This window comes from Panthera onca, chromosome D1 (assembly GCF_046562875.1).
Source record: "Panthera onca isolate mPanOnc1 chromosome D1, mPanOnc1 haplotype 2, whole genome shotgun sequence".
NCBI classification, from domain to species: domain Eukaryota; kingdom Metazoa; phylum Chordata; class Mammalia; order Carnivora; family Felidae; genus Panthera; species Panthera onca.
In genome coordinates this window covers 99,482,194-99,494,537 of record NC_138348.1, presented here as the reverse complement: position 1 = coordinate 99,494,537, position 12,344 = coordinate 99,482,194, and the positions used below count along the sequence as shown (strand labels likewise).

At 54.5% G+C, this 12,344-nt stretch overlaps 1 protein-coding gene across 1 annotated transcript; it reads right to left on the bottom strand.

Moving 5' to 3' along the window:
- Nucleotides 1-5,405: 5,405 nt before the first annotated feature.
- Nucleotides 5,406-12,060, bottom strand: SMIM35 (small integral membrane protein 35). The gene is made up of 5 exons (XM_078433925.1): nt 12,057-12,060; nt 11,250-11,525; nt 10,941-11,057; nt 9,930-9,963; nt 5,406-9,272 (listed from the first exon to the last, which is right to left on the bottom strand). Exons 1-5 carry the CDS (start codon nt 12,058-12,060, stop codon nt 9,173-9,175), a joined length of 531 nt encoding a protein of 176 aa, XP_078290051.1. The 3' UTR covers nt 5,406-9,172.
- Nucleotides 12,061-12,344: the final 284 nt, after the last annotated feature.

The window sequence follows — 12,344 nt, the reverse complement described above, 5'->3', positions numbered from 1 at the left end:
GCAGGCTGGAGTGAAAGAGGCACTGATCCCAATCAAACATGGACGAGAAAAGCGAAATACGCACATGGGAAGGAGACATGGGGGGGGGGGGGCACGGTGGGGGATGAGTTCTGGCGCCCTAGGACAAGTCACCCAAAGAAGAAGTCCTCCGGCAGTTGGCAAGGCAGGCCTGGCAGTCGGTGAGGGCTCAGAGCTAGGGATTCAGATGTGATGGCCTTTGTGCTCATGCTGCCCCCACTGGATGGGAGAGCCCACACCTGGGTGTGGAACTGAGGACACAGATATGGTGATGGCCACACACTCCCCCCCCCCCAACCCCGCAGCCAACCTGCAGCTGAAACACTCACCTGTTGACCCCCCCGCCTAGAGGAAAAGCAGGCTACCAGCCCTTTGCCCTTAGAGTGACAGGAGCCGTGTGTGTGCTCGGCACCCATCTCGTAGACCCCAGGGGAGCCTCATCAACGCCTCATCGTTGCTTAGACAAAGGTGCAGCTGAGAGTTTTTAGTAAATCAGCGGATCCGTAGAGCTGATAAGCTCTGGAGTGGACGTGGGGGGGGGGGGGCGCCCGAGCACACTGGTACAGGACTGCCAAACGCCTGGGTAGAGGGTGCACCCATACACCTCTACCTACACAGGGAAGGAAGGGTTGGTGGAGGTCAAGGCCTCATGATGGCTCTGGAGAGAAGAAAAGCATTCTTCAGGATCCCGGTCACTGTGACCATGGCGGTATTTCTTGCCCTCCACCGCCTAACACTCCCATCTACCTGTACCCAAGGGCAGTTTTCCAAAGTATCACCCGCATCAGAATCACCCAAGTGTGCTTTTCCTAAGCTTCTCCCCAAGGCCCAGGATTTATGGATGTGAATTCCCAGGGTCCGGCTTAGTAAACAGGTGACAGGTGTTGGAGGTGCAGGTGACCCCCCCCCCCATGCACACTAAAATGTAAAGGCCACTGCTTTAAAGAATTTGATGATTGGATGTCTATTCTGTTAAACTCTACCCTTCCCCCCACTGCCCCTAGATGGTGTCACCCAGACCATGCCTTCAAATGCCACCTGGAGGCCGAGGACTTCCAAATGTCCCAGCAGGACTTCTCTCCTGAACCCCACCTCCTCAGCAGCTCCATGGAGATGTCTGGCATGCACCTCAAAATTGTAATGTCCACAAAAGAAGGTCGGATTCCCTCACACGCTCAATCTTTCCCATCTTCCCCTCCTGAGTAACGATGCCACCATTCACCCAGTTGTTCAGGACAAAAACCAGGAGTCATTCCTTCACACTCTGTATCTAATCCATCGGTTAGGTCCGATCAGCCCTACCTTCCAGATATGTGGTCAGTCTAATCGCTGGTCCCCACCCCCACACTATCTTCCTGGTCCAATCCATTACCACGTCTCACCGGGACCACAGTTCATCCCCTCACCGTCCCTCTGCTTCCACGCCTGCTGCCTTAGCCTCCGACGGTGGGATTCGTACCACGTGCGTAGTCTAGTACGGCAGCCAGCATGATCCTTATAAAATACAACTGCCCTGTGGAAAGCCCTCCCCTTTGCTCTTGGGCCAAAGGAGAGGCAAAGTCCAAATGAGTTGGTATCTGCCAGCTCCCCGACACCACCTCCTGCACTCTCTCTCTTGCCCATCCTGCTTTTAGCTAATCTCCATCTCAGGTCATGTATTCGAGTGTCTTCTCAAACACAGCCTCCTTGGGGAGGTCTCTGCTGAACCCCTATCCAAGTTTCCTCCCCATCTCCCTTCCACCCCTCCCTACTCCTAGCTTTTCTCCTCCAGAGCACTTATAACCTGAAATTATATGACCTATTTATGTTTATTTGCTCACAGCCTGTCTCTCCTGAGAAAGATCTATGAAGACAGACCTCCTCTCTTTTGCTCACTCCCGCAGTCCCACAACTAAGAGCACACAGCAGACATCCCTATTTGCAGAATGAATGAGCAAGTAAATGATCAAGGGAAAACGTACAATGGAAGGTGTAAGTATGGTCTTAGCCTAGACTGTCCCTCCAGAAGCAGAACCTTGATTCAAGGACTGTGGGCAGGTAGTTTCTTTGGAAGGTGATCACAGGGAACAAGAGAGTGAGAAACCAGGAGAAGAAAAACCCAAAACAAGGACATGCTACCAAGCTGGCTGTGCTGGCCTTGATCCCACTGGAATGTTCCTTAAAGAGTGTAGAAGCGTCTTCCAATTGTCCCCTGAGCATTGACAGAAGTCCTGAGCTCCTGCACTGGTCGAGGCTTCCCCCAGAGGTGCTGTGCTCTCAAGCTGCTGGTGCGTGGGGCTGTCTGGGCTCCCCCAGAACACGAGGAGCCAGGGCAGAGAGAAAGTGATGTGTAAGGGACACTGGAGACGAGACGTGTCGGCACAAAGTTGTAGCCCATTGACAAACGGCTGGAATCAGAGGTGGATCCAAGGATGGGAGGCACAGCACAGAAGCCCCTGCTGCCCGACCTGTGATGGAGACGTTCATGGGGGTCACAGAGGGGTGTTTGGCCCAGCTAGTGTGTTCAACGCACATTTTTTGGACTGAATTAAAAGGAGTAAAATGAGATTTATTAAATTATGCAAAATGAGGTTGGGAGACTCTCCCAAAACTTGAGATTATAAGATCCGAGCCCACAGTTCAAACCTGGGGCCGAGAGACGACCCAGGTCGTCTAACAGGTGCTGAGGGCACAACGCACTGGAGTGAAGGAAACAGGACCCTCACATGGAGGGAGTGTCCACCAGTCCCTCAGACTAATGGACAGGACCACAACCAAGTTTCCATGGCAAGGCTGTCAGTCTGGAGACGGCCCACAAAGAGGAACAGGCCACAGAGCCACCAAGTGGAAAGAACACTGGGCTGGCCCGGAACTCAGGAGACCTGGGTTCTCGGACCACCCAGCTAGGTCACGTCGTATCAACGCGGGGCCCTCAGTCTCCCCAGCCAAATGCAGAGAGTATGCTTCACTCTGACTTCTCTCTTCCGTGCCCCGGGCATACTGTTGTCACTGAATATACCACCACATTTAGCGCTCGCTTCACTAAGAGCTCTAGAGAGCAGAAACGTCTCCGTATGCTTCACGCCCCGCCGATGCCTAGGTGCTCGGTAAATGTGATGAATAACGAATGCACAAACGCACGGATTTCCTCACAAGGAAAAGCACATGACAAGACGGTGAAGGTGCCTGATGTCCAAACGTATCATGGCAATGCTGGGAACGTAACCTACAGCTGCGTGGTTCCTTGGGACACACTAGACTGAGCCCAAGAGAAAGCAGGCGATACACATAAATGTGACTTAAATTTTGTCTGCAGGCCTGTTGTCTCCTTAGCTTAGTCGCATCATACCATGATTATGCCCTTCCCTGCAATTTGCACCCTATGGCTCTCAGGTACTGTAGGAACTCGGGGCTACAGACCCAACAGGAAGCCTAATGCAAGGGGATGTGGTCAGGAGGCAAGGCAAAGGACCGTGACAATATTCAGCATGCAGTCATTCACTCCTTCAGCTAACACTCACTGAGCACCTGCCACGGGCAGGCCCTCTGGGAATACAGCGGGCGATAATGGAGATCCTTCTCCTCCTTGGCTAAGTCATCTCTGCAGCATGCACGCACGCACACGCACAGGTGTCTCCACCTACCTCCTCCCCTGCTCCCCTCCCCCAGCACCGTGGCACTGAAGTCACCCACGCTCTGCAAAAGCCTCACAGCTGGAAGGGAACTCACCGTCCTCAGGTCCGATGGCACCTGGGGCCCACCAGCTACTGGGGCTACAATGAAACTGGAGGCTTCTTACATTTTCCACCCATCTCCCTCCCAAAGGCTCCCAGCTTATATATGAAAAGCCTTATCCTAGGCTCTGGGGAGTGGGGAGACACCCACCCCCCACCACACACACACGGCTCTGCAGGGAAAAACCCAGGAGACGGGGAGCCCACCAAGGCCTTGACATCCAGCACCGCCCCACCTGTTGTTTTGTTGGCCTGTTTGCTACTCTGGGCAGACAGAACATTTTCACTTCTGGTCCCCAAATGTGAGAATTCACCAGGCCACTGGCTTCCTGTTTTGTACCAGATCTGCTTAAATACCACTGCTTCTAGACAGCTTTTGATCACTAAGCAGTTTTTTAAATATGGTAATGATACTCCCGTGTGCCCCCACTTTGAGGTTCTCATACCACTGGGGCAGAGAGAGAGCACCACAGAAGCTGGCCCCGCATGGCCACTGGCATGGAAGCAAGATCAGCACGACTGAGAGAGAACCTAGAGGGGAGCCGAGACCCCTCCTCACCTGCCCAGCCTCTTCCTGGTTTCGACCCTTCCTTAAGGTAGCCCTTAAACAGACAAAGTCACCATTCGTGTGTGCTCTGGGTCCAGACCTGGACCTGATGATGGCCACAGGGTTGCACGTGACTGAGGACGAGCAAAGAAAATCAAAAGCCTTGGTTTTTAGAGCACCCAAAGCTAGACTGGGGATCAAGCAAAGCCCGAGGTTCCCCGAAAAGACTGAGCAATATTCCCTATGATTTCCTGAGACATTCGTGGCTATGGCCAGAGCCATACAAGCTGCCACAGAAAATTCAGAAAAGGTGTCAGGCCTGAATTTTGCCTGCGGCAAAGTACCCATCAAACAGGAGGGGAGCTCAGCTAATCTCAAGAGAGACTGGGAGGCCCCCACGGTGCCAGGCACAGTTCCTGGCCTATTAGAGAAGCTGTGTGAATGAATGAATGAATGAATGAATGAATAGAAGGGAATAATCAATAATTCAGTTAAGGAAGCCAGAGAGTATTTGTAATTAAATTTGAGAAGACAACAAGACCCACCAGTGGGGAAGTGAAAACAGAGCTGGCATAAAGAAGGGGCAGAATTTGATGATTTGGAGGCTGAGGTTGGAGGCTGGGGTGGGGGGGGTGGTGTAAGAAAAAATAAAAGGAAAACTAAGGAATGGGTCAATGAGAAGCTCAGAGCTGAGGACAGGGCCCTTTCTCACCACACCAGAGGACCCGGGAAAGAGATCAGAAGCTAGTGGGAGGGGCCTGCTTCCTGGGGGACCAGGGACTCAGGGAAGCTGCCAGCTTGGACGGAGGCTCAAAGTGGCTGACAAAGGATTATAAAGAAAATACATTCTTGCTTGGCCTTAAGCAAATCCTTTCACCAGACCCTGATCCTCTGTTCCCTCCCCTGTGAGGATGAAGGGAGATTGTGCGTACAGAGCCCCTGCCCGCCCTCACAGGTGCTCAGCAAACATTAGTTTGCTGATAAAGAAGTTTCAGTTGGGAATGGTCCAGTCTTAGATGCTGGTCAGAGGCTGAGTAATATTTTGGATCCTAGACCACTGGAGTCTAAAGGGGCTACAGGAGTCACGTTTTACCGCCCACCTCCTAAGTTAGAAAATCAGAACTATATACTTTGTATTTGCATCTTTTATTGAACACCTACTATGTGCCAGGTCTCACGCTAACACAACACAGAGAGAAAAGCAACAACAAAAACAGACGATCCCTTTGCTCCTTCAGGTAAGAGAGCAGAGCCTTAGAGAAATAGTCCGATCCCTCGATTTCCAGATGCAGAGACACAGATCCATGGTGAAGTGACGAGCCCGTGGCCCCACCCAGCACGGCAGGGCAGGCCAGGGCTGGACCCTGTTCGACAGTGTTCATTCGTCAGCCCACTAAGCCTGTGGGTCAGGCTCCATCTGTGAGGCCTCCAACTCTACTCAGGCTCCGGGACAGTCAGCAGCTGTGCAGCCTCAGGTAAGGCAGGCTAGCTCTCTGAGCCTCAGTGTCACCAGAGGCAGTATGCGGCCACTACTAGACTCCCCACGTCACAAGGCTGCCACAGGGTTTAAGTCGCAGCGACGCGCGTGAAGATAATTTGTCCTCTGCACATTGTGCTGTGCAAGCAGTGTGGCTCCTCCGGTCACTGGGCATCTTTCTCTAGGACAAGGCAGCCCTCCGGAGCCACACTGGGGGGTTCCTACTGTATTCTGGAGCACTTCCTACGTGGCCTATTTCCGGCAGTTACTAAAGACCTATGGGACAATAACCCTGCCCACAAAGGGCTCACCCTGGTTGGGGAACAGCACAAATGGAGGACACACGGCCACCTCCCATCAGGATCTAACGGGTGACAATGAGCCGGGAATCCTGAAGGAAGCCACAGGGAAGAGGACACTTGAGGCAACCCTGGAGACTAGCTGTGGCTAGGAGGGGGTCGCAGGGAGGGAGAAGACATTTCCGGAAGCCCTGGCAAAGGCACTAAAGAGGAACAGGGTGGCAGAGGGACCGGGAACGGCCAGCCCATAGAACTGCTGGCTCTCCTGACTGCATCCTGGCTCTTGGGGCTGGCAGAAAGGATCATCAAGAGGAAGAGGAGGCTGTGGGGGAGGCCCCGGCAGGGCCATGGGTCTGAGTGCCCAGCCCACCCGGACCAGTAGCCAGGTTTCCAGGCATCTGTTCCCTAATCGTTCCTGAATATGCTGGAAGCCGCCACTTCAGGGCTCTCAAAAAATTCAGGTCAAATCCTTGGGTGAGGCCCGGGGTCAAGGCTAAAGCTGTGTTAGCCCCGAGGACTGCGGAAGTCAGGAAAACAAGAAGGAGGCAGAGGGGACAGGGAGCACGTCAGAGGACCCTAAAAGAGGAAGTAGCCCGGTCTCAGTTCCCCTCCCAAGGATGGGAAATACCCTCCCTTCTCCCAGCCCTCAGCAGCTGCTCCTGCCTCCCTACCTGAAGCCACCAAACCTGGGGCAGGACCGCCTGGGCCCCGGGCCCCAACCTTTCATGTTTCCCCAAAGTTGCTGAGGTTGCTGAGGCCCTGAGCACATTCAGGGACCTGTACGGGCTGCAGACCCAGGATCCATGCTGAGCAGGGCATTGTCGAGAGTGTTCTTGAGGCTGGACACCCCATGAGTTCAGGAATGGGGCCCAGCCTCAGAACTGAAACCCAAGAAGGATGTCAAAGTCAGCCCATCCAAACCTCCTCACTGCTCTCCCACCGCTCTCCCAATAAAGCCCTCAAGGGAGAGAGGGACACAAAGCCTGTGAAGGCTCTACCCGACTCTCACCAACTCAGGGATAGGAGAGTTGGGGCCCAGATCAAGACCTCCAAATCTAGAGATCTGGTTTACTAAGTCAGAGTTTGGCTACGCTGAGAGCATGGCCCCCGGATCCTGGCAGGGAGGGAGGGCACAGGGGCTGGTAATGCCCCCTCTCCTTCCTTCCTTCTTTCTCAATCGGCTAGAACCCAAAGCAAGAAAGAAACCATGCCCTGAGGAAGCAAGGACAGGAAGACGAATAATATGACTTCTCTCCTCCTCGCCTATCACCGTCCTGGGCTCCGGCATCGTATTGGCCTTGGTCCTGGGACGTCGGCAGGTTGTTTTCACTCAGGTTTCAGCACTGGCAGGGCCTCTCTCGGGCTCTGCTCTGTCCACAGCTGCCCCAGGAGCTCAGTCTCTCTGGATTGAACGACTCTGCATTAAAGGCCTGCTAAGAAGACACCCCAGGGCAGCCTCCACCTCAGGTCGAGTAGGGCACAGACCAGAGGAACAAGTAATGACTCCCAAGGCAGACAGCTCTACCGTCCATCAGCCTACACTTGGTTCGTGACTTCCCTCGCGCATTAGCTGGGTTTTTTGTTTTTTGTTTTTAGCCTCGCCTGGTTTCCTCCCCGACTCCTACCATTTCTGGTCTGCCCTCCCCATCACAGGTCAAGGCTTGCACAGGAAATGCAGAACACAGGGAGAGTTCTCCACCACCAACGCGTGCCCACCCATTGCAGGAGCCTAGAAAATCGAGTAAGATCATGTTTCTAGACTATTTTAAGTAGTGACCTCCAAATTATTTGGGAGGCACGGTGGCTGGTCAGCAGCAGGGAAAACAGACCCAGGTGGCGGACAGGGGCACGGGAGGGTTGAAAAGCACCAGAACTGAGCACAGAGCGGGGAAAGGCAGGGCAAAGGCCAAGCTCAGCCTTGAGCTGTTAGAGGAAGTTGGTTTATGGTAGGAAGGTTAAAAACAGTATCTGGAATCACCTCCACTCCCACATGACTTTGCCTGTTGAAGATCTGACTGGTTTTCCGGCCTCTGGAGTCAGCCCTTTAAGGGGAAGTGACTGGGGACGCCCCATGCAGAGCACCCTTCTGGGTCTGCAGGCCCTGGTCACACAGGGCTGAGCTGGGAGGGCTTTGTTCTCTAGGACACCTGGAACCCCTCCACAGGCTCAGGAACTCCAGGGACACCTAGGAAGGAGTCTTTACTCTTAGGCAATGCCTGCCATTTTGGTTTGTAAGAGAAAGCCACTGCTACTCTACTAGACTGTCTCCAGAGCCCAGACCCCTCTTGGGGGTTCTCCCAGGTGCACCCAGAGTGACTCCTCACTGTCCACAACAAGGGACCAGGCCAGACCTTGAAGACCTAGGAGGGTAAAAGTAGCCTGGGGACCCCGGAGGAGCAGGTGCTGAGCCGGGAGCCTCCTCCTGCAGAAAAAGCAAAGGGAGAGCAACAAAGAGATGAGGCTTGGAAAGAATTCCTCTAAACCACTGCACCAGGCGAGGCTTTTCCCAGGCAGGAAGAGAAGCTGAGAGAAAAAGGGGGGGGAGGGTCCATGAGGAACTGCTTGAGGGAGAAGGTGGATGGGAAAAAGCAACTGCAATGTGGAGGGGGAGGGGCTTGAAGGCAGGCGGAGGGAAGATGTGACCCAAGGGCCAGCCAGCTACGAAGCAGAGATGGCTCCTAGGCATTCAGTTCAGAAATGACACTCTGGAGCGGTGCTTCTTGGAAAGAGTGACCACCTAGAACCTTTGGCTCAGAGCAAAGAGTTGAGATAGAAAGCCAGATTCTAGAAGCTGCCATCTGATTAGAAACAGAACCTCCCCAGGAAGGGAAGGCAGGACACGGGTTGAATGCACAGGTGGAAAGGAGTTGTCTGGTGTTGGCAGGTGGTGGGGACAGTGTGACGCTAGGCCTTGGTTCCTGAGGTCACCTCCCAGAGACCCCACCCCTCAAGAAGTGGGGAGGGATGAAGACAATCACCTCTTGGTTTCCGAGCAGTGCTTGGTGCTAGGCTTGGGTGCCTGGACCATCTGTGGAACTGACCAGGACAGGAGATTCACCCAGGAGCTCACCAACCTTCCACTCACCTCTCCAGGCCTCCAGAGGCTGACACTCCCCCATCAGACTAGCCTGTCGGAGAACTTCACGTAGCCGCCGTCTGAACTGCTGACGTGGCCACTGATGGTGAAGGGTGGACCCACCTCCGGCTCCTTCAGGTTCCTGAGAAAGATGATCCGATCGGCTTTTGGGGGCTGAGAACCTGATCTCTCCTTGGGACCACAACTCCCTAGACCAGCGCATGGGAAGAACTTCCCGGCAGTGACTCCCAGACTGACTTACGTTCCAGAACAGGAGTAGGACCATTACTCGGGGCCAGAGGAGGAGGAGGCCGGCCCTGTGGCAGAGAGTGGACAAGACGGCTCGGGAGGACTTTCTGACCCCCACTCCCCAAATCCCTGGTGGTCTTCATTTGTTCCTTTCCTTTGACGTCACACTGTGCCCGAGGTTATCTGATTTGTAGTCAGGCCTGTGTCCACCACCAGCTGTGAAATGGCTAAAGACAGAGACCACGCTCACTGTACCCCTAGACACTAACTCCACAGCCCCTGTGACAATAGATCCTTCCTGAATAAATGATGAGTGAATGAAGGAATGGATGACTGGTCCCTGCCAGGGGGTAAATGCTAAGAGGGTCACCATCAGCATGGTCTTACATAATCCGGTCCAAGTTCAAGTTTTCATTCGTGACACTTTGTAAACAGACCCTGGCTCCTTCCTTTTCTCTGGTGTGCTTAGGGGGATGGGGAAGGGACAAGGAAGAGAAACCCTAAGTTTTGGCTCCGTACCTAACCCCACCCCTGCCGTGGATCTACTTACCGGATCTGATACAAGTTGAAGACAAAATTGGGCCCTAGGAAGACAGTCAGAAAAGAGAGAGTTAGTACCTCCAGGGAGACCTGCCCATCAGCTGTCTGAGAACATCTGGTGCTCCCTCACCCCATCTGGGAGGAGGGGGGTGGCTGGGCTGGACCTCAGGATGCTGTGGGAGGGCCCCACGCCCATTGGTGCACCCCATCTGCCCAGACAGAGCCACCAGTTTTGGGGGGCAGATCCTGCCGCTAGGCATCCCCCCCTCCATTACCGGTACTGATTACCCTGGGAAGGAGACAGTCCTAGCTTAGAGTCCAAAAGAAGGAGAGCTGGGCTTGAACCTGGACTACGCCTGTCTCTAACCCTGTGACTTCGGCCCTCCACCTCGTCTATAAAAACCAGAGACTAAGAATCCCATCCTTACATGGAATTTTAAAGAAAATCGTATTAGGCGAAAGCACGTTGGCACATAGTAGGTGCTCAACAAACATTTATGGACGCTGTGGGCATCCGCTGCAGACCTGAGAAATGTTCTCTCCCTCTGGGGATTCCCGCATGCCCTGCCAACTCTCCCCGGTCCTGTGGGAAGCACAGATGTGGCTCAGAGCTGGGGGTCCCGCAGCAAATTCCAGGAGACTCCCAGGGAAGCTGAAGCAAACTCGGGAGGGGGGTGCCCAGGACCCACGGGCAGGGGAAAAGAGACACAAGGAGCCCGAGTGGGGCCCCTGGCCTCGGGCCCCACACGGGCCTTGGGGATGGACTCCTGTGGGCTCTGAGGGAAAAGAAAGGCAGCTACCCGCTGGGTAGGAGGAGCCCTCACTCCCTCAATAAAAGCCCAGTACCCCACACCCCCCTCCTCAAGCGCTCAGCCACTGCCACTCAAGTCTTCAACTAATGCAGCCACCACAGGAAATATCTTTGCATGATGCCACGCTGAAGGGTGTGCAGCCGCACCCGAACTTGCCCACTGCGACAGGAGAGGAGGGGCTGGGATGGCAGGGTCCGGCGCTCACTCACCCTCCCAGCAGTACCCACGCTGGTACCACTTGGCCAGGCTGTAGCCCAGGACGGACACGAGCAGCAGCGAGAGCCCCACACCAAGGATCAGGCCCAGGGTGCTGATGGAGTCCTCACCTGCAGAGACACACACGGCACCCTTGGTCGGCTGCCCAGAGCCCTCTCCCAGTCCCCCGCCCCATGTTCCAAGTCTCCTCCCCTCCCTCCCCGCCGCCCCCTAGGAGTCTTGACCTGAGCTAGCTAGATGAGCCAAGTCGTACTAAGACAGCAGAGTCTGATACTGGAGATTTTGAGAGTTAGCCCGTTTACCCAAAGGAACAGCCCTTGACAACAGAGACAGTATGGAGCTGGGAGGGCCTCTTGAAGCCACAGGCCTTCTGCTTGTTGGAAAAGGCACTGCTGTTTGGGGGGAGAGGCCAGGAGGTCTCTGTTCAGCCTCACTGGGCGGTGGAGAAGGACAGCCCAGAGACCTCAAGACCTTCGGTACCCTCCCTGCAAAGCCTGTGGCCCCAGTGGCAGGGTGTTTACTTTTAAACTGTGTGCTGCTTATACTTATCGCTTCTTCTTCCCTTTTTGTGGTATGAGCTAAATTTATGTTTTATTTGTAAAGCCAAACCCAAGGGAGAAAGGGAAGAAGGAGGGAAGGTGGAGGGAGGGGGGGAAGGGGAAGCAGGGAGTGGGGGCGGGAGGGGGGAGGGGGGAAGAAGGACCGGACACCTCCCGGGAAATGACGTGGGCCTGAAGCAGAGAGGGACGCCAGCTTTCCAGGAAGAGGCTGACAACAGGAGCACCATGGAGAGACCCGTCTGCCCGGCCAGGGAGGGACGAGAAAGGCCAGTGCCATTCTTGCTGGATGAGTGCCAGGAGCGTGGAAGAATCAACCGACCCCCCCCCCATCTCCATGGCCCAGGGTCCCGAGGCTCCGGTGGGGGGAGAGGGGCGGGGTGCCAAGGGGCCAGGAGGTTAGTGGCTAAGCACAGCCTTCTGCACGGCAGGCTTGCTTCCGAAGCCCAGGTCCGTTATTTGCCAAATGTGGGACCTGAGCAAATCCCTTTCCCTCACTAGATTTCAACTTGCCTTTATGGGGGAAAAAAAAAAAGGCATGAGAACGTATACCCATGGAGTCGTTGTGATGGTTAATGGAGGCATCATACGGACAGCACTCGGACGACTCCGGTGAACGTTAACGACAACATTATTGTTGTCGGTATTATCGTCACATGGCGGGACTGTATTTTTTAAATACTTCACGATTTCCCCTGCCCTAGCCTTTCCTTTCTCCCATGCCCCTTCTTTCCAGAAAAGCATCCCGGTTATTACCAGTGAGCATCTACTCAGCAAAGAGAAGGGGAGAGCCCAGTGCAGAAAGAAAGGGCCCGTCCTCCTAGTTTTAGATTTCAAAAG

What these genes read in the sequence shown, in the direction of transcription:
- SMIM35 (XM_078433925.1), bottom strand. An exon ending in GTCAAGGGCTGTTCCTTTGG is followed by an intron (nt 11,058 to 11,249) that starts GTAAACGGGCTA and finishes GTGTCTCTGCAG; the next exon opens with GTGAGGACTCCATCAGCACC. An exon ending in GCGTGGGTACTGCTGGGAGG is followed by an intron (nt 9,964 to 10,940) that starts GTGAGTGAGCGC and finishes CTGTCTTCCTAG; the next exon opens with GGCCCAATTTTGTCTTCAAC.